The following is a 22,407-nucleotide window of genomic DNA, read 5'->3' as shown; positions in this document are numbered from 1 at the left end:
TAAGATGCCTCTTCATTCTCTTTCTCGAACATTTTGAATTGAATCTTCTAACTAAAATAATTCTTCTCATTGAATCGAACAATGAAATTTTATCTAGACATTATTAATCGAGAGGAACGAATTCCCACCAAACAGGATTTCGAAAATCTGATCATATATAACAAGAACCCAAAAGAATTTTAGGTTGAAGGGTGCAAACAAGATGCAAAAGCTCCTAGAACACAGCGAGAGATACAAACTTTTAGATTTTAGAACTCAATCTCTGATACTTATATAAAAATTGTTCCACAAATTGCCTATAGCTAATATAAGAGAATATTGTAGAGAAATTATGGGAAAGCAATAAATCAGAGATTTAGCTATACCTATTCTCCAATCCTCAAAGTCATGATGGCTTAACTTTGTAGCCGGGTAGGAGTAGTACCCCTTGTAGTCTCTTTAAATATATTTTTTAGCTTATCAGAAGAAGAAAAATGATTAGCTTGTCTAAAGAACCATTAGCACCATAACATAAGGATCAAAATTATTCATCACTCATAAATAGAGAGGGCAAAATGAAATAAAGCAGATATTATTTAATTCAAATGTCAAGCAAACTAGTCATGCATGCAAAGGAAACAAAGCAATATTTTGTCCTTGAGCTAGAGATAGGAAAAAAAACTACATAACCAAAAGATCACTCCAAGTTGTTGCAATTCAAAGCATCCTTGACTTTTAGGATTGTTGAGGTTAAAAGGGAGTTCACAGCTTCCACAGATTCCATGTTTGACATATTGATTCCATCTGGACTTGAAGCAAGTATTTGGAAAGCCACAGTCAGTAATGAGCCTCCCAATCTTTCAATATCTGAACTATTAAATGCTCCCAAAGCTGCATTTGGTTCACCATCTGCAGAGATGACAAAACCTGATGGAAGAACTGGTAACATTGAAGAGTCTTCTCCGTTTATGGCCGAATTCATAGCTGCTACATCGGTTGGAGCATACACAACATACGATCCCATGGGAGTTGTGAAACTCTCTTGAAGAACCAGCGCATTGTTCTCATTAGGGATGAATGGCTACACATGAAGTCAAATTATACAAGTTTACTTGAAGAAACAATAATTAATGAAGTTAATTAGCACCGTGTTCATAATAATTTAATTCAAAGTACTTCTTACCTTAATAAGTGTCAATGTAAAATACACTAAAACTTATTTCTTATAAAAAAAAAGATCAAAAGGAATATTATATTTAAGCATCTAATTGACAATTTACATTACCGTACTCCTTATTATTTTTCTCATGCTGATTAGTTACAGAAATTCCTTAATGACACAATGTCTTTGTTGAATATAATTGTACTAAAAATTAAGCTAAACTTCTCTTTATAACAAAATTGAAACACAAAACATAAGCATGAAAGATTGAAGTTAATTACCCGATAAATAGATATACAATTGCCAGGATGAATTTCATTTGAGATGTGTGCAACCTTGTTCGCATCATTTCCAAAGCAAAGAACATCCCACTATGTATATAAGAAAATATATCAATTCAGTAAGTGTTAATGATTCTGCAATGAAAGGTTGATTTAAATTTAACTAATTAACCAATAAAAATTGTTCTTTGTACAATGAAATAAAAGATTGATTAGCCTAGCTAGCTTATTAATTGTACGAACCTGAGCACGTCTTCTATCATCAGTGAAGAACTCAAAAACTTTCATGTAATGGAGAGGAAGCCAAATGGAGGTAGCAGCTACAACAATCATGCCCTTTGGTTGACCAAGGTGGTTTCTGTTTTTGCGAATAGAAACCCTCAAACCGCTATTGTTCTCCATATTCATATGTGGGAAGTCCAAGTTACCTGACATGGTTAAACTCTCACAAAAGACTTTGATCATACGATGCGAAAAATTCATTACACTCCTCCTTCCTTCAAGAGAATTGATCACTGAACAATGAATAACAAAAAAGTATATATTTAGCTATATATATAAGCATATGATGATAAATCATAAATCAAATATATAAATGAACAAGTGTAAGGGTTTTTGAGTGAATATTATGACAAAGTGTGACCTCCTCCAGAGTCTTGACTAGGTATCCTTTCAACATAAAAGCAAGCAAATCTCTCGCAAATTCTTTGAAGTTCCATAATCCATCTTTCTGCTCCGTATGCAATTCCTGTAGCAATAAGGTCTTTGTATAGCTGATGGGTTTGGATCTTATCGTCCACTTCCACATGTTCAACCCAAGTAACCTAACATAGAACATAATAATATCTTTCTGTTGAGTTTGTCTGATGAAGAAATTGAATATGAATATTTGAACACAATCCATGAAAATAACTGGACTTAATTAATCCGTGGCTTTATTAAATACTATCGGAATTATATGATTTTAGTTAGTTGAAAGTAAAATTTCATTGGGATATATTCTCAAATAATGAGGGAGGTGGAATTTTTTAATTAACAAAATTGGTAATAAAATTTTCCTTTCAAGAACATTTTAGAATTTTGATCTTATACTAGTTACTGTTACATTCACACATACATAAACTGTTTTAAAAGAATGACAAAATTTCCAATTCATATATTAATTATTGGAAAAGTCGTGAATGCTTTGACATTATAGCCCTAGCAAGTGACAGACAATGGGTGAGGGAGCCATTACATTTTCTCAGTTAGGCATTCAACTCTTCACGTAGTATCCATGCTTAGCATGTTCAAGAGCATTGATACTTTTCACTAAAATTTGTTTTGAATATATAAAATGTCTTTCTCAATAACATGTAGAGTATTTCAATCATATAGTTGAAGATCTAATCAGGTATTCTATTTTACAAATATGTAAATTACTAACCATGGAACAGCCATTAGGAATTTCTTGAATCATGCATCCAGAGGGATGTCTCCAAGAGTGAAAAAAAGAGGTTTTTTGTCGAAAGGAATCAAATGACACATCTGCTATCACCCATACACCTTCTTCAATTTGCTGACAATAGCGAAGGAATTGAAACTCGCGAGGTTGCACCAAAGGTGAAAGAACATGCATTTGCTCAAACATCTGTCATAAAAGTGTATTATCAACAAATTAAAAAATTATAGCAAAGAAACTTAATCACAAAAAGCAAGATTAAATTTGCATGAAAATATTTACCAGCTGCAAGGCTCCACTTCGACTTCCTACCAAACCATTTTCAATTACTTTCATTGTTTCTGCCTTTGTAACAATTGTTGGGAACAGATTAACCCATTTGTCCTGTAAAGATGGATTCACCATTCTCTTATGAGTATAGATGTATTTCTTTATTGTAGATAATCAATATTGTAATTGTAACATTAAATAAAAATGAGTCTTGTTAAGAAGTATAACTAGTCTAGAATACTGACTAAGAAACTAAAAGAAATCAAATTTTATTGGAAATTATATGAAAACACATTTTAAAATCACAGGAGAACACATTTTTTACGTCTCAATAAAAAAATTCTTATTTACTTCCCACTAGTTAGCATTTTTCATAAAATTGAGAGAAATATTTAACAAACAAGAGTTATGAAGTGCATGCTCACCGGATCCAGAAACATGTCAATTAGTTGAATGCTATTAATGCTCACTATTCCTGATTCTTTTGTTGCTTCTACACGCAGATTGGCACCTTTGAAACTATTGGTCCTTGGAAATATTTTCTCATAATTTTCATGCTGAAGAATTGGCTTCCCATCTTGAGTTGAAGACTTGGTCCATAAGGGCTCATTAATCCGAATAAGCCTAATCAATTCGTTCATTGCGGCAGCAGCAACCTTAAACATAAGGGCCTTTTCTATACCTTCACTTCTCAATAAGTTATGGTCATCACTAACCATAATTTGCATACCATAACGACTTGGACCATGACTTGATGAACTTCCACCAATCTCATAGTTTAGTGATGAATTTTCAAGTTCTGGAGCATGTGAACTTGATCCTATGATAGGAATATTAAAAGCCTGTTGTTGGAGCTCAGGTGGTGACATTTGTTTCTCCAAGTACCTTGCAAGAAGGCTAGACACTTTCTCATGCTGAAAACCAATTCACAAATAAATAAATAAATATATATATATGCTAATTAAAACCAATTAATCACTCTATAGCCCTAATTTTGTTTAAAAAGAATTAATTAATCAAACAAGTTCATCACTAACCTCTTCTTTTAGCTGAATATTTTCAAGTTGCATACTTTGGATTGCATGTTCATGATCTTCTTCTTGACACGGTGCACCCCCACAAGATGAGCAAAGCATGTTCTTCAGTGCCTCTTTCATTAGAAGGTTTTCAGTATGGATCCTATCATTCTCAACCCGAAGAGCAGTGTTATCTGCTCGCTCGTGTTGATTCTTAAGATAACATACAAATAAAATGGTGAGTTATATATATTATTCATACAATATTTTTTTATATCTTTTTAAAACATCTTTTATTTCATCATACATTTCTCTCCTTTTAAATTTCTATATCTTGTTAGTACGTAATGATTTTTATATTCTGAAATAATCAAAAGTTTCTATTTTTTTAGTATAATTTGTATGGTAATTATTATTATATATATGATAAAAAAAACTCTTTTACATAAAGTATTCTCTCAAATCTTATTATAGAAAATGCTTTCTCTAAAATGAAAGCACTAAGTATGAACACATGTAAAATAGTTTTTAAATGAAAAGTACTAGATAAAAGAAAATGAATCACCTTGATTTGGGTCCTCTTATTCTGAAACCAAAACTTTATTTGTTTAGTCTCAAGACCAATTTCAGAAGCTAATTGACGTCGTTGAGCTTCGTCAGGGTGTGGGCAATCCTTGATGAATCTTTATTTCAAAAATTAAACCCCAATTATTAATTAGTTGAGACAGTATAAGAACAAGATGATCGATAAGTTAAATAATTAAGAAATGCATAACCAAAAAGTAAATGTACTAAGATGCTTAACCTTAAATGTGTTAAAATAAACATTTTTCTCACATTATCCCTCTTTGAAAACAATTTTGTTTAAGATATGATACACTGAATATGAATACTTATTTCAATAAAAATTTAGACTTTGGTATGTCAAGTTGTGAGGGACTTGTCTCTTACTCAATTCCTATTGGTTAACCCTAAATAATATGTTTAAATAGTTCATTGAATTTGACACTTCATTCTCCTTTATAAGAAAAAAATATTTATTTTCTTAAATATAAGTAAATTTTAATTAGGTTTGTCTCATTTGATAAGACTATCTTTAAAATACTCTTAATTTAATAAGAGATTAATACTTGATATCAAATTATAATAAATGGTAATTTAAGAAAAAGTTTTTTTTTTAATTGAGATTCACACAATTTAATGAAAACAATTAATTTCTTTAATAAATGTAAAATTATTTTTTCTTGTTCTTATAAATAAGAACAGACGAAGTAAAAAGGGAAAATTAAATTCCATTTCATTTCTAAAGGGAATCTATTGCATTGAACATAATAATTATATTTAATCAATTAAAAAAATCAAAATATTAATTAAATTAGTCCTGACAACTCAAATTCAATAGATAAAAAGATAGTCAAAATTAGAACAGAATCAGTCAAAATAATAATAATAATAATGATAAAAAACAGTCAAAACTCTTTAAAAAATTAGACTTAATTTTTTCAATTTTATATTATTTTATTGGTCAATATATTATATAATATAATTTATTAATTAGTACCAATTCCCTATGGTTAATTTAATAAAATGTGAAGTAGTACTAATTTCATCATTAAGTCATTCATCATACAATCAAGTACCAAAGTTGAAACGCATAAAAAAAGTACCAAAGTTAAATGTAAAGTAGAACCTACTAAAATTTCTTATTTTAATTAATTATAAAAAGTAAAATAAAAAACTTATTAGAAAGAGAATATCAAAGATTGTTATTGGTATTTTCTTCATTTGAATCATATATTTGTATTGAAATGTACGTGCTTTTGAAAAAAAGTGCAAAAGTGATTTTTCTAACTTATAAACAATCATAAACTAAAAAAATATAATTCGTGAATCTCACATCTATAATCAATTTTACCAATTCTCTTCTACTTATAAAATCAATCTACCTATCATGCGTAATATGTACGAGAACTTAGATTCTATCAACATGGTCACTGTAATACACATAAAAAAAATCAATTCTACAAATTAATATTGGTACCATTCATCGTGATTCTAGTGATAGTGGAAAGGACATTAAACCAAATTTAAGTAAAATGAAAACCCATGTTATCAAATAGATGAAGCCAAGCAAGACAAAATCAAGAGAAGTTATTCATCATTAATGTGGAGAGATATGTATTGAGCTTGATTAAAAAATAATGAAACAAAAAAAGTTTTATGAAACAGCTAGCTAGCACGTACATTAATAAATCTAAATGAACTATATTGTGTTACTTGTTTACTTTCATTTCCTTCACCCATAAAGCAAGATGTTCCCTCAAAATCAAGCAAATCAAAATATTAATTAAAAACAATAATGTTGAAAGAAAATATTTACAACCATCAAAAGGGTGATCTTACCTTTCAAGTCTGGCTGTTTGAGCAGAAGAAAGACGTTTGTAGGAGGGTCTTCTTCCCTGGTGAGAACCTTCATCACCAGACCCTCCAGGACTTGCCATTGAAGAATCCATTTTTCAACCACCTACGGTAAGCAACTATTGGAGATTTCTGAGCCTTTAGGGTGTTTATATAATCCCCTTAGACCTTCATAAACCTCGATGTATTTGCACATATGATTTATCCTCCACAAAAGGCAATAAAAGAAATTAATATAATAAAAATAATAAATAGAAAACAATATAAATTGATTATTTTCTACATTTTTTTTGGATTCTTGTGTGAGAGTAAATAGAAAAGTCATTAATCTTTTCCATATAAGAAAATTTTTATTAATTGACAAGGCTGGAAAAATTATAAAAAAGGATGTATTTTTGCAAAACACTATTTTTGGGAAAAGATTATTTCGAAGAATTTGACAACAACTATGGAATATTTTAAAGCCTTTCATATGTACCTAGATTAAAAAATTAATAAAAATAAAAAATATAAGATGAATGAATTATGTGTGAGACACGTTAAATATAAAACATAAGTTATTTAATCAAACGTACATAAGGCTTAAATATGAATTTAGTCCCTCTAAATTTATTATTTTTAGATTTTGATTCTTACAAGTCTTTTTGTGTGCTTTTAGTCTTCATAAATTTTGTTTTTTTTTTGTTTTTGTAAGTTTATTGTTCATTTATATATAATTCCTATAGGATTGTGTTTTTTCTAATTTTGTGGTCCCTAAAGTACGAACTTATAAGGACTAAAAATTAAAATATTAAAAGGACCAAATAAAAAAAATACATGAACTTACACAAATTAAATTCATATTTAAGCTTCTAGTATATATATATATATATATATATATATATATATATATATATATATATATATATATATATATATATATATATATATAATCCTAGTGTGATGGTACATAATCTTCTATTTGGTTCAATTAATGGGGAAAAAAAGAGATGAACAAGAAAATTTTAAATTTGAATTGAAAAGAAAATAGCAAGAGAAAATATTAAATTTTTATTTTTAAAAGACAATTTTTTATTTTATCTTTAACTAAACAAAATAAAATATACTGTTATACTTTCTTTTTTTGTTTTTTTCTTTCCTCTCACCCAATTATACTATAAATAAACCATTAAGAAATACTATTAAATACACCTATTAATTAATATATTGTAATTATTTAAAAAGATAGTAATAACTGAACTTAATGTATTTTTATATAATAAATATTTTCTTTCCCCTACTAATATATTTTGACATAATAAATTTTTATTTTGGACTTGTTACAATTTTTTTGGTGTGACCATAAGATATCTAAAGTTTTTATTTGACATTCAACTAATCTTCTTCTCCCTGATTCAACTTATCTTGAGATAAAGTTATACCTCTAGTTGTGATTCTGTCCATTTTGATTTGTCTTCTTAGCCATTCTCTCTATTCCCATACTATGATACTTTGGTATATAACAATTTTTTTAAAACAAATATATAATAATGTTTTAATGTAATATTGTGTTTATGTATAATCACACAACCTTTATTTAGTAAATATGATCAATATTGATTAAATAAAAAATAATTCATCTTATATAAAAACTCGAACCAACCTAACTCAACATTGTTCATTTGGTTTAGATTTTTGGACACCACCAATTTGCTTCTTTGGTTTAGATATTTGGATTCCCCTGAGCATTAATTTATATAAAAAAGCATTTATTGTACCACAAATACAAAGTCATCCCAAATTTATTTATGAATTAATTATTTAAAATTTTTAATAGGATTTATTTAATATTATTTATTATGTTCTAGCCCCCACATTAAAAAAATCAATTTATCTCCCTTTAAATTCATCATGTGTATATCTAAGACTATATATGCGGTTCATTTTAAGTGATCACTACTCTAGGAGGAAGGATGAGTATGATGAAGTTTTCTCATCAAATGGTTAAAAGCTTCTATGAAATTTTAAATATGTCAAATATCTCTAACTTCTTACAACATTTAGCTAATGATAATACTAAGATTAATATCTCTGTTCGAAAAATAAAAAATCCAAGCCAGCCAAATCTCACAATTATGATCATTACTACTACCTCTTTTTGGCTTTCTCTCCCTTCTTAAAATGTTTTTGACTTCTTTTTAGAGATCTAATAAGACATGCTAAGGTTCACAAACTAAGAATGTCACTCTTTAATTTTACTAGCATATAATTAGTTTTTTGTTTGTAAAATATAATTTTTCATTGTAGAGTCACATAGATTCATTTGTTATTTTATTGTAGTGGGATGTTATGTGTTTTGAAAGACCTATGCACGAGAATACACACATCTCCATTGGAACTCATCATAGCAAATATATATTGACTATTCATGTACTTAATCACCATATTTATTTCTAAAAGAATATTTTGATCATTATGCATCAAATTATTTTAGTTTATATTTAGTTATGTAATGTTATATAGACTTAAATAAATTTGTAGTCACTATAATACAAGATTAAGTTTGTTAATTGACCTCTCTTTTTTTGTCTATTTTAGTCCTCTTAATTTATTGCAATCTTGTAAGCTTTTAAATGAAAATCAAACTTGCAAACCAAATGTCATGAATGATGGGGATAACCTCTATAGCAAAAGAAAAGGTTTGCCCCCTTCTTTTATGCTTTGGAAAACCTAAGAGACACTAGAGAAAATAAAAGAATTTAGCTTTGGTGAAAACAACATTGTTAGGAAATTTTAAAATACAACCAAAAAATTTAACTTGATTGGTTGGCAAAAGGAAAATCATACCAAGGATAATATGAAGTCCAACAAAAGGCAGACATATCAAATTAATAAGAACCTATCTTGAATTACAAGAGGATAGTGAATACAAACATAAGCATGAATACTATCCTAAAAGGGAGTAGATACATTAAGCAAAATAGGCAAAGGTTTAACAAACAATTTCGGATGATGCACACAATCATAAGAAATAAAGGAATGGGTTGATCTTAAGTCATATAACATAACTAAATGTTCTTGGTTTAAGAAACAAATGGTTTGAATAAGGTTATTAACCACCTTTGTTTTCTCACTGCTCAAGGTAAAGATCCTTCCTTTAACTTTGAGTGCTTGGTTGAATGCTCTACCCAATTTTAGATTTAGGGAATCTCGATGAAATGACCTAGTGCATTTGAAGTAGACATTTTGACTGAATAAACATGTTCCTTTACTCACTTTCCCATATTTGGGACAACCTTCCACCTTTGGATTCACAATAATCACTACATTGTATCCAACCTTTTGAGACTTTCTTCCTTGGAAGCACTTTCCTTTGCCCCTCTTCCTCTTGAAGGATTGTGTTTGGTCCCCTCCATTGTGCTCAAATTCCTCTTCACTATGAGGTAGTTGTTAACCAAAGTGAAGAAATCCCTAATTTCCAAGATCTTAACCATATTACAAATTTTGTACATTAGACCTTGCTCAAACTTAATTGTCTACCGCTCTTTATTTGGATTGTAAATACTATGAGAACTTGGTCAACTCTTCAAGCTTAATCACATATTGGCCAACACAAAAGCTTCTCTGTTGAAGTTAAAGAAACTCCACCTCATTTTGATTTTATACATTGTGGGAAAAACACATATCTCTACGAACAATCTTGAAATTATCATAAGTGATGAAAGTCTAAGTTCACCATTTTCTCACTTATTCCCCTTCACCAATTTTTAGCCTCATCCTTGAGCAAGGAGTGTCCTTTATTCCATGGCATCATTCTTTCTTTACCAAAAAAGAATTTTACCACTTTATAAGGAAAAATGGGATGAAAAAATCCTATGTCAAATGATGTTCTAGGGGTCTCGCACTTAGTATAGGTACAATCATACTTAATGTTGGACCTTGGCACTTAACACGTAAGGATGACACTTAGCGCAACTATGCAAAGGGTTATAGACTTTCTCTTTAGAAGACTTGTGCTTAGCGCACAAAGGTTGCACTTAGCATTGTCATGTAGGAACTTTGGGACACACTTTTTACATGTTTTGGTGTTTAACACACTTTTCTTGCGCTTAGAGTCTTTATCTAGAGCCCTAATCTCGTTCTCTTAAAAGCTTCATGCTTAACGCGACTATGGTTGCGCTTAGTGTAGACATATTAGACACCAAACCCAAGTCTCACATAATTCATGCTTAGGGCCATGAAAGCACACTTAGCACAAAAGGGTGATTTTTATATTACAAAAGTCACAAATTTAATATCCTTGTGACCATTAATGGCCCTTAACCAACCAAAAATGTTGTAAATACAACAAAAATGCTTCATTATGCCTTCGAACGTCAAATCCTCATATTTTAACCCATTAATCATAACAATCACATAAATAAATCCAAGTCCTAGTGATTCATAAAATACCAAAGAGGAGGAAAGAAAACAATAAATTAATAGGAAAAAGGAAGGAAAAGAAAAAGGAATACACTCGCAAGATATATTTTTGACATGATTGCGTAGAGGTATTTCTTCTTTCCTTTTTTTTTCTCTTTCTTCCTCTCTTTTTCTCACTTTTCTTTTCCTCTTTTAAAAGTTTAGTGAGTGTTTGTGTGTCTAGAAATGCTTAGGGGCTCTTATTGGGCCTCATAGGGCATTCTCCCAATTAGCTTAACTATAGCCCACTATTACTATATAATACAAAACACTTATCACACAAGTGAAAAATACATCTTATTTATTATTTTAGTATTATCATTAACCTATTTTGGGGATGTTACACATATTACAATATGATTACCGACATTAAAACTATATGTAATTAATTAGGGAGAGGTATCTAGGATAGTCATCATAAAGTTTCTAGTTATCTAGATAGATGCCCAAATTCCCACCGCTTGCCCTTAACTTACACAATAGTTATCGGTTGATACAAAAAAATAGTTTTTTTTTAAAATTGTACATGAGTTTCAAGGATAAAAAGAAGCAGGGGATAATATCTTCACATAGTTGTAGCATTAATTGTCCATCTAACATTTCAAGAGAGAATGGTTTTGTCTTGAAATGCATGTAGCATATCCATGAAACAAGATTATAAAGAAAGAGGTATACTATGAGACAAAATAGGTTGCCTATTCTATTTAGTCCTCTATTGCTATCTTATTGGTCCCAGATGGTCGCTAAAGTAGGTATAATCCTTGATTTCACGCTTCTTAACCATGATACATTGGAATCGATTGGTTCATCCACAAAGTGAAAGTGGTTATGACCAACTTATTTTATCACCATAGTTGTTTGAAAGATGGGTTTGGCTAGAGCAACACCTTGCCTTGATGATGAAGTGTTTTCCTTCAAAGTCATTGCATTCGAGAGGTTTGATGGTGCATTTTTGTGGAGAATATGGGACTTGGGAAGGCATATTAGAGTGTATAATAGTGTGCAAAACATGCAATTTATCATCCCTATTGATTAATCGCTAGATTTGTTATTGACACAAGTAGAAGGTGCATTGTTCGTTAACCCTGACCATTATCATGTCAACTTTTTTTCGCTTATTATGATTTTTAGCGTCATGATTTTCTCTCTGCTATCTATTAGCATGAATTGATAATGTAGGTCTCTTAGAATATTGGATTTCCATCTGATCGATTATATTATTCATAATCACAATCACTTTGAATTTGTTACTAGCATTAGAATTTTTACCTTTTTTTGTTTATATCTTTAGTAATTGGAGATTAATGTTTTTTCACCTCACAATCATCCATTCATCATGTAATATTTTATCATCATTAAGGTGAGAATTCATTACCGAATATGTTGTCATATTTCCCTCCACAATTTTTGTTTCATTACCAGTTGAACTCTTGTTGGCCAACTTCCCTTAAGAGCGATGATCGAGCACATTTTGACAAGAATTATGGGTGTATAAGGAAATTTTTGACCAAGTGGACAAAATAACCACATGAAGCACATATGATAAACAGACCTTTCTATTCCACTTTGTACCAATGGACATTAAACCAAGACTTTTTAGCCACCACTGGTTGGGAGATATTCGTTATCACCCAAATTCTTGTGAAGTGCCTATGCTCAACCTTCAAAGTGTTACGATAAAACTTTTATGGGTTTTCCTACTATGAAAGTAATAGCCAGGACGAAATTCCTATCATAATAGATAATATTTAATCTTGGGAACCAAATCCGTACAATGGTTTGCTTTACGTGAGCACTTGGAGAAGCAAAAGTTTGACTACATTTGTCATCGCTAAATCAAACTTGACCATGAAAAACCCATTATCCACATCCATTATATCAAAGCCCCTTTTGAGATTCCATACCTTCATCATGCCATAGCCAATTGACTTTCCAAGTAATTTAATCACTAAAGCATCATTCCAAGGTCCACGTAATTCTTGGAAAACTTTACCATCTAAATACACCTTCGAAAGTAATTTGTTGTCATTCTTATACTCAATTCTAACAAGGTTTTGCTATGTTAAATCCATTTTCCCCCTTGGTGGCCGTGATTGTTTGTTTCTTATAACCTTATCCTAGAAAGAAAACAATGGCCACTACTATTGCATGATCTTGTTGTCCCCATTTATCTAACAACTTCAACAATATAAGTTTGACCCCCCAAGGTTAGTCACAGAGAAAAAGAAGTTCTCTACCTCACAATCAAATCATTTTCCCTATATATATGAAATAAAAAAGACTTAAATTAATTAAAAGTAAAGAATTATGTAATTCTTTGTGATATAATTATGCAAAATGACACAAGAAGGTCCAACAACTACCCTTAAATACTATGGAAGCAAAAACTTCCAATCATATCCTCCTTCATCTAGAAATGAAAAATCCCTAGAAATCTTAATTGAAAGAACTGATCAAAGCATCATTTATGTTTTCGACTGTTGAGGTGATGAGAGAGTTAACAACAGTCACAAATTCCATCATCATGGTCGGTGAACTATTCATCAATATTTGGAAAGCTACAGTCAGTAGTGATCCTCTTGTTCTTACATCCCCATTTCCACTACTCGATGCGCGAGCATTTGTAATAGATTGTCCTTCCTCTGAAATGACAATGCCTGATGGAAAAAATGGCATTGTCGATGAATCTTCTCCATTTATTGTCCTCTTTATGTCAAGTATATTGGTTGAAGAATATACAACATATGATCCTAGAGGATCGGTACAACTTTCTTGAATAATCACCACATTATTTGCAGTTGGGTGGATAGGCTGCTTCACATGAATGATTAAAATAAGTTTAATCAAGTTCATATCAAAAGCAGTATCAATAAATTAATTGAAGGTTTCATTTTTCCTAAAAGGTAAATCAAAGGAATTGCAATAGCTTATATGATAATCATAAGTACACAAATCACTATATATTTTCCAATGCATGAAACCCTAATCACACTATTTTTCATCGGTTATCTTATGACATTTGGTTTACAATTTTTTCCTCCATTTTAAAAGCTTACAAGAATGCAAGAAATTAAGAGGATTAAAATAGACAAAAAGATTAAGAGGTCTAAAACAAAATAGCCGTATATTATATGGACTAAAATGTTATTTAAGTCATTAGAAAATTAATAACTAAATATAAACTAAAATCATTTCAATACATAATGATCATGCATTATTTTAGAAATATATAAGGTAATTAAGTACCTGAATAATGGATATATAGTTGTTGGGATGAGTTCCCGTGGATATGCGTGCAATCTCATGTAGAGGTCTTTTATAACACATAGCATCCCACTAAAAGAAAATAGCAAATGAATGGATGACTCTATAATGAAAAATTATGATTTACAAACAAAAATATTAATTATATGCCAATAAAATAAAAGAGAGATATTCTTAGTTGCTAAACCTTAACACGTCTTATTGGATCCCTAAAGAAGTCAAAAACATTTTGAGAAGGCAAAGGAAGTCGGAAAGATGTAGTAGCAGTGATTATAATATTGGGATTTGATTGATTTGAGTTTGTGACTTTTCGAGCACAAATCCTAATCCCAGTATTCTCATCAGCTAAATGTTGTGGGAAGTCAGTGATACTTGACATATTTAAAATTCCATAGAAGCTTTTAACCATTTGATGAGAAAACTTCATCATACTCATCCTTCCTCCTAGAGTAGTGATCACTGAAAATGAATGATATATATAGTCTTAGATATGTACACATAATGGATTAAATAGGAGATAAATGAATGTTTTTTTAATATAGGGCTAGAAAAATGTTAACAAATATAAATTACATCCTATAAAGTATTACTAACTAATTACCTCAAAAGTAAATGTTAGATGACTTTTTGTATTTGGGGTTCAACAAATATCTTTTTGTATAAAAAAATTGTTTATATAAATTAATGCTTAATAGGGGTGTAATTGGATCAAGTTGAGTGAGTTTTGGGGCATCCAAAAATCTAAATCTATTAAACAACTTTGGGGTGTCTAGAAATCTAAACCAAATAAACAATACCAAGTTAGGTTGGTTCAAGTTTTTTGCTTTTGGGTATGCATTTGAAATCAAACCAACCGACAAGTTGATTAAAATTAAGTGATAAAATAATGTTCCAAAATAATAGTAAATTATAAAAATTGAAAATAAACAGTATGAAAAATCAAGAAAAAAAATCATATATTCATCTTCCTCTACAACATCACCTTGTATTCTGGTGCTTTCACCAACCACCTTCGAATTCATAAAAGCAACACCATATAGGAATGAGTTTACCACCCTTGAAATGCCCACTCACAACCAAAGCCTTATACCTAGGCCACTGGCATGAGAAAGGCTTCTTGTACAAATGAAGCAAAGTTTGAAACTTTATGATTATGGCAAAGATAGTTCATGAGGAATCATCAAACGAATAATTACTTTAGTGATTTTATGGTTTACAATTTTAATTTGTGTAATCAATGAATTAATTATTCAATGATCTCCTCATTTACTTCCTTAGAGTGTCTTCTTCATATATCCTTGTTACAAAGGATGTTAGAATCTTTAGGGTGTCGTCAAACAAGACTACAGTCACCAAGATGGTGTCATTATCAATGACTTATATAATCGTGAGTTCAAAGTGATCGTATATTATATCTTTGTCAAACTTATGCCTCAACTCATGTGTCAACTAAAAGATCCTCACGACACATAATGAAAAAGGAGTTCTAGCATGGAGCTTCAACGAGTGAGTGAGTGGATGAGAAAAGGAACCTTACACATATTGTGTATGACTCGAGTTAGATTTTTTAGGTTTGTAAACTTATAACCTAAAACTCGAGCCAAACAAGGTCGGGTTAGGAAAACAAAAATCGAACTGAACCAATGGTCCAAACCAAAATGTCAAAATGTAATCAAGTGGTCCATCAAATTCGTGAGTCAACCTATACTCGTTTAGACCTTTAATGATTACTTATGGTCACATGTCAAAACAAATTCGATAAATAAATAATGTAAATAGATTTGGAACAGAGATGGAAAAGAGTAACCTCCACCGATGTCATAATTAGGTATGTATTCAACTTCAAGACTAGTAAATCTTTCGCACATTCTTTGAAGTTCCAAAAGCCATCTTTCTGCTCCATATGCAATATTTCTATTAACAAGATCTTTAAACAGATGATGTGTTTGGATCTTCTCATCCACTTCAACATGTTCAACCCAAGAAACCTGGAAGGACGTATATAAAGTTATAACAAAAGTTTGTTTCAATTAGCATTAATGGTCTCAAAATGATGCAGTACAACTTTTCATAATCTTTAAAATAGAAATATAAAGTTAAATGTTCACACATGCACGGACAAACAAAGGCATACACACCCATACACACATAAAACACACGGCAAAGATTTCTTTGTCCCATGAGTTTGCTTTCAATCATAGAAATAGATGTTTTATATATAAGGGGGAAACAGATTAAGGGTAATATCTTAAATCCTTTACCTCAAATTATTTTGATGATTTAAAATAATGGAAAAAAAAAGGAAGAAAAAGAAAGGTATTATCTTAAAACCTTTCCCTCAAATTGGGACTAATTAAGTAAATGATCGTATAAATTATTTCAATAAGCAGTCACTAAATTAATTACACGCATTATATAAGCTTGTATTTATAAGATTGATTCGAACAAAATCACCAGTCCCACCCTCCCTATCTCACTTGGTGTCACATTAATTAAAATCCACACATGATTTCTTCTGTCATTCTCTTTCCATTCTATCCTAATTTTGTCTTTTACAGCTTACCGATATGGTTCCCTCCCCCTCTACAACCTCTACCTTCTCCAACCCCAAATCAACCACTCTTTATTTTTCTCCTCCAACATGGAAAAACACACAAATAAATGTCTTTTGGAAGAAAAAATGAAACCTAGTTCAAGGTTCCTGAAATCATCAACCCACTGGTACAAAACTGTCCTTCAATTAATTATATATGGCCCTTGGTGTCTTTCTTGACATGATGATGTGAAAGAGAATATTGTGCAAAACCCTGCAAACTTTTACTCATATTAACTATATAATTTTGTCCATTATCAAATAATTATCTTATATATATATATATATATATATATATATATATATATATATATATATATATATATATATTTGCATTATCAGTATTATCAAAATATCAAATTAATGTCAATGGCAGAACCTCGGCCCACAGTTGAAGTGGCTGTGGTTTTATCCTTCGGGTGTTCCATGCCATTTATTGCGCCGCGTTATATCTCAGTCATGATTTGTGGTAGGCTTATAATGGAGGGCATATTATGTTGTTATTTTGCATATTATTTTGGTTGTGTTGGGTGGGGAACAGATATGAGTTCCCTCTTTCTTTTGTAATTACCAAAGTCACTGTGTGTAGAATTATTTCAATTTATATTAAAATTAGTTTAAATATTAGTATAACGATGTGAATCAAATTTGAAATTAGTTTTAGGATTGGAGAGGCGAAGGGGAGTGATAGCTTAGCAGACCAATTTGGAACAAAATGGGAAAAGAATGGTAGAAAAGAAATTACATGATAGTCACGTGTGGATTTTAATTGATGTGACAAATTTTAATTGGTGGGACACCAAGTGAGACAGAGAAGGTGCGATTGGTGATTTTGTTCTAGATTGACGTGACCTAATGACTAACTTGAAGTTTAATTTATTTCATAAACTAACCACATCATCATATTTTCTCATGCTAAATGAGGGGACAATAAACCCTCATGTCATGAGAAAAAGTCCAAACTTGAGATCATGTCATCTCACACATGAAGCATTTATTCATCTTGGACAATAAGTCTTGTGATTGATTTTTAATAGGATTCATTTTCTTCTAACCTGGTAACCAACTTGATATCACTTATTTTTTAACATCCTTACATGATAACTCGAACCAACATATATTTTTTAAGTTAGATGTGCATCAATGTTCATATTTACCCAACTTCACCCCTGCTCCATGCTTATCCTTCCTGTCCTCTGCTTACCCTTTTTACCTTTTTTGTGTCTCTAATATATATTTCATCTAATTTTAAATAAGTTAATGAGTATAAACATTAAAATTTCATATCCAACTCCTTTAAAGTATGGTGATGTGTGAAGTAAGAAACACATCTTAATGAGTATATATATTAAGAGGTGTTAAAAATACAATTTTTTATATTCATGCATTTTTTGACATGCACATTTTCCTTTCAAATTAAATACGTCGCAGATATATAAGAAAGAGAGATGTTATTTGCTATGAAAAAGTTGACACAAAAATCTACAAATTAGTGGTAAAATCAATTAGGAAACTAATAACCATACATGGGTAGTTGGAGTAAAAAAAAATAACAAATCAGACTTTAGTTATCTTATTTGTGTGGCTTTTATGCAACTAATTATGGTACAATTTAGCATTACTGATATAGAACCAGAAATGTTAATTGTTACGAAAAATTTGACACAAAAAGTAAGAAATTAGTGGTTGACCATGTATTTGACCATAAAGTATAACAACAATATATTATACATTGATGACTTATTTCACCAATGCAACTACATATATGTACTCACCTGGCACATGCCATTAGAAATTCCCTGAATCATGCATCCAGAGGGAAACCTCCAACAGTTAGGATCATGGTTGTTCTCTTTCATGCAGTCAACTGAAACATCTGCTATAACCCATACATTAGCTTCAACTTGGTGACAATAGCGAAGGAAGTAGAATTCCCGAGATGGCACTAAAGGTGAAAGAACGTGCATCTCTTCACGCATCTACAAAATATAAAAAAATCGTGGTTTGTTATAAAATTGAAATACTATTGTAACAAAGAAACTTATTGCATGGAGCAATAAGGTTTGCATGAAAGTATACCAGCAACAAAACTCCACTTCGATTTTCCAATGAACCATTTTCAAGTACTTGGATTGTGCGCGCTTTTGTAACAATTCTTGAGAAAAGATTTTCCCAAATTTCCTACAAAGGTTACAAAATAAAGAAAATTCATTATGAATCAGTGACCAATGCAAGACCCTGAGCTAGTGGAGCAAATTATACAAATTGAAATCAGGGGTTCAAATATATAAATATAGAAAAAATACAATACAAAATAAATTATAAAATTTTGTAAAAAAACAATTTACTTGTGAGTTTTAAAAAAATGAGATACACCCTTGATCATAATGTAGGTCTGCCAATGATTATGATTATATATATATATATATATATATGAGGGCGAAAGTAATAGTACTGACCGAATTTAAAAGCATGTCAACTAATTCCTTCGCCTTAATTCTGACAATTCGCGAATCTTTTGATGATTCTACGCGCGCTTTGGAATTCTTGAAGTGGTTAATCCTTGGAAAGATCGTTTCATAGCATTCAAGATGAAGAACATATCTCTGATCAGTTGAAGACTTGACCCATAAGGGCTCATTTGTGCGCAAAAGCTTGAGCAATTCATCCTTAGCAGCCACTGCAATATGTGCCATCATTGTCTTTTCCATCTGTGTTATTATTTTGCTCCCAGCTTGGCTTGACATGGTATCTTCTTCATCTTGAAATGAATCATGACTTGTTGAAGCACCAAGATTCATACGAGATCTTCCAGCTCTTAGTCTTAGAGAACTTCCTAGTAATGGACCATGTGACGAAGATCCTCTGATAGGGGAATCCAAGTTTTGTTCCAAAATTGGTTTATCCATGTGCTGTACAAGAAACTTAGACAACTTCTCATGCTGCAAAAAAAAAAAAACACAAATAGATATGAATCATATTATATATAGCTTTTATAAGATGTATTGAATGATTAAGGAATAAGGAAAGAATATCATAAGTTTACTTTTCTCCTAATAAGAATTAACATTATAATAAATTAAAATTTTTTGATAAAAAATGTTTTTAGTCTCAAAGATAACATAATATTTGTTATTTTATTTTCATTTAATTTCTTGTTTTCTATCTTTAATAGAATAATGTGATTTTAATCTTTTGATGGCCTACAATAGGCATGACTTTTGTAATTTTTAAGGAAAAGAAAAAGAGGAACAAAAATAAAAAGACAAAATTTCAAAGAACCAAAAATATATATCTGAGTAATAATAAAACCAATCAAATAAACAACAATTCACATAAATAAATAAATAAATAAATAAATAAATAACTAATCAAAGTAGTTAACTAACCTGTGCTTTTAGACGAGCATTTTCAAGACGAAGTTGTTCTAGACAAAGTTCACGCCTTTCATCTTCATTGTGTGGACCCCCACAAGAAGGGCAAATTATAGTCTTTAATGCCTCTCTCAGTACGAGGTTTTCGTTGTGCATTCTTTCATTCTCAACACGAAGGACATTATTATCCACTCGCTCAGATATAGTCTTTATATAAGATCATAGCACATGTAAAATGGTTAGAATAGCATGTAAAATAATGTTTTAATATAATGATGTATCTAAGTAAAGAAAATATATAGATTACGCACCTTTTTTTGAGTCCTCTTATTCTGAAACCAAAATTTTACTTGTTTTGGCTCAAGCCCGAGATCTTTGGCTATTTGACGTCTTTCGATTTCATCTGGATTTGGGCACTTTCTGAACAGTCTTATAAATTTGAAACAAAGATCCCAGTTAATAGAGAAAGTATTGCAAGATAATTTAAGTTGAATAACAAATGCATAATCCCGAAAAAAAATTACATAAGCTATGAAGGATATGTAGAATGCTATGCCATTAATTACTAAAATGACAAGTATATGTGTGTATAAGTATACAGAGACATCAACAAGTATATGAAAATTAATATCTTTTTTTTAATCAGAAAAAGTATTAATATATCTAAAATGCAATTCATCATCTCCACTTTCATTCTTGGTGTTGCTTGTTGGCTTGCCCATTCTTGTCAGATAAACTATGGCATTACAGAAGGCACCAATCGCAAATGGAACCAATCACGGAAGGGAAATTTAAAAATGGTTTTTAAAAATAAATGAAATTAATATATAGAGGAGCCAGAAAAGATACACGAACACAAGTCATTATAATTAAATTCAAACTCTTAAGTATTCGTTCAACTTTGATATGATTTTGGTAGAAAAAACTCGGTTTCCCTAAGGTCGTGGATGTAATCCCACTCCCAAACCCCGGCTACTATGTTATGTTTTATTTTAAAAGCATATTATATTATATTATATATATATATATATATATATATATATATATAAAAGTTAAGATTTCATTTTCATACTTTTATTTTTTATATTTATTAAAAATATAAATTATTATTTTAATAGTTAAATAATTAAAATTATGATAACAAATAAATAAAAAATTAAATAAACAATTAATTTCATTTTTTTTCTAAGATCTTTGTTATTTATTGAATTTATATATTATTTAAATTAAAATATAATTTATAATTTAATAAATAATTTACTTAAAATATATATATAAGTGAAACAGGTTTTCCTAAAAAAGAAAAAATTAAACCCACAAAACTCAATGGAGATAGGGTTACAGGGACATGAAGAGTCAAACCAATTTCAACTCGTATGGTTCTCATGCCTAAAATACACAACAGACATGTGAAGACTAATACCCCACAAAAATTAATAAAAATATGCAAAAATATTTTTTTAAAACAAAAAACAGCAGTCATGATCTTAAATTCTAATTTCGCTTGGAAAGTAGATCAACAAAAGATCTTCCTTTAAAAGCATCAAACAAAGCAAAACCCATGTCATGAAAAAAAAAAACAAGCCAAGAAAAAAATAACTCAGTAATTTATTATTCAACCTATACGCACATAATGAATTGAACTTGATAACTACATGAAAAAGTGATTAGATTTTATGGATATAGCTTGCTCTATATATACATGCAGCAAGAGATCTCCAAAGTATCAATTGTCAATCTCGCGGTATCTGCTGCGATTGAGACAAGTTAGCCATTTTCTTTTATATCCTTCACTCATATAATTCAAAGACTAGCAAATTAAATTTTTTTAAAAAAAAAAAATAGCAAGAAGTCATCTTACTCTTCAAGCCTAGTTCTTTGATCCTCTTTATGACGACGGTAGGTGGTCGTCTTTTTTCCTTTGTTTAAGCTCTGATTGTGTTGATCATCACCAGACCCACCAGCAGCTCCCATGGCAAAATCCATTTTTTTTTTCAATTCACCTGCAAAAGACTAGAGTTTTTGAGTGTTTTGCTTCCTTTACCCTTTTTTGCGTTGAGTTGTGTGAACTCTTAAGAGATTTATATAAATGCCAATTTGCATGACGACCTCAGTCTTGGTGAGCATATAGGAGTTACCTTTGCAGTTTGCATTTCCAAGATCACAAAA

At 30.3% G+C, this 22,407-nt stretch overlaps 2 protein-coding genes across 3 annotated transcripts; both read right to left on the bottom strand.

Moving 5' to 3' along the window:
* Positions 1-555: 555 nt before the first annotated feature.
* On the bottom strand, positions 556-6,775 carry LOC114425532 (homeobox-leucine zipper protein HDG11-like). The gene is made up of 10 exons (XM_028392477.1): positions 6,553-6,775; positions 4,715-4,832; positions 4,171-4,362; positions 3,559-4,047; positions 3,146-3,247; positions 2,849-3,052; positions 2,066-2,246; positions 1,666-1,937; positions 1,423-1,512; positions 556-1,060 (listed from the first exon to the last, which is right to left on the bottom strand). Exons 1-10 carry the CDS (start codon positions 6,660-6,662, stop codon positions 677-679), a joined length of 2,142 nt encoding a protein of 713 aa, XP_028248278.1. The 5' UTR covers positions 6,663-6,775; the 3' UTR covers positions 556-676.
* A 6,519-nt stretch (positions 6,776-13,294) lies between these two features.
* On the bottom strand, positions 13,295-22,298 carry LOC114367270 (homeobox-leucine zipper protein HDG11-like). 2 transcript variants are annotated; one of them, XM_028324419.1, is made up of 10 exons: positions 22,100-22,298; positions 20,550-20,667; positions 20,254-20,445; positions 19,324-19,806; positions 18,944-19,045; positions 18,640-18,843; positions 16,079-16,259; positions 14,459-14,730; positions 14,254-14,343; positions 13,295-13,821 (listed from the first exon to the last, which is right to left on the bottom strand). In XM_028324419.1, exons 1-10 carry the CDS (start codon positions 22,222-22,224, stop codon positions 13,444-13,446), a joined length of 2,145 nt encoding a protein of 714 aa, XP_028180220.1. In that variant the 5' UTR covers positions 22,225-22,298; the 3' UTR covers positions 13,295-13,443. The 2 variants fall into 2 exon arrangements, with proteins under 2 accessions (XP_028180220.1, XP_028180221.1); XM_028324420.1 differs by having other exon boundaries at positions 13,295-13,818.
* Between the last annotated feature and the right edge of the window lie 109 nt (positions 22,299-22,407).

This window comes from Glycine soja, chromosome 9 (assembly GCF_004193775.1).
Source record: "Glycine soja cultivar W05 chromosome 9, ASM419377v2, whole genome shotgun sequence".
In the NCBI taxonomy this organism is placed as follows: Eukaryota; Viridiplantae; Streptophyta; class Magnoliopsida; order Fabales; family Fabaceae; genus Glycine; species Glycine soja.
The sequence above is the reverse complement of the archived record's forward strand: the minus strand, read 5'-3'. Positions and strand labels throughout refer to the sequence as shown.

Bases quoted from the DNA above. Each gene is read 5' to 3' on its own strand.
- LOC114425532 (XM_028392477.1), bottom strand. From the start codon at position 6,662: ATGGATTCTTCAATGGCAAGTCCTGGAGGGTCTGGTGATGAAGGTTCT. The intron at 4,048-4,170 runs GTTAGTGATGAA...ATTGGTTTTCAG, and splicing joins ATATTCAGCTAAAAGAAGAG to CATGAGAAAGTGTCTAGCCT. The intron at 2,247-2,848 runs GTTAGTAATTTA...GTTCTATGTTAG, and splicing joins TTCCTAATGGCTGTTCCATG to GTTACTTGGGTTGAACATGT.
- LOC114367270 (XM_028324419.1), bottom strand. From the start codon at position 22,224: ATGGATTTTGCCATGGGAGCTGCTGGTGGGTCTGGTGATGATCAACAC. The intron at 19,807-20,253 runs GTTAGTTAACTA...TTTTTTTTGCAG, and splicing joins ATGCTCGTCTAAAAGCACAG to CATGAGAAGTTGTCTAAGTT. The intron at 14,344-14,458 runs GTTTAGCAACTA...ATTTTCTTTTAG, and splicing joins ATCCAATAAGACGTGTTAAG to TGGGATGCTATGTGTTATAA.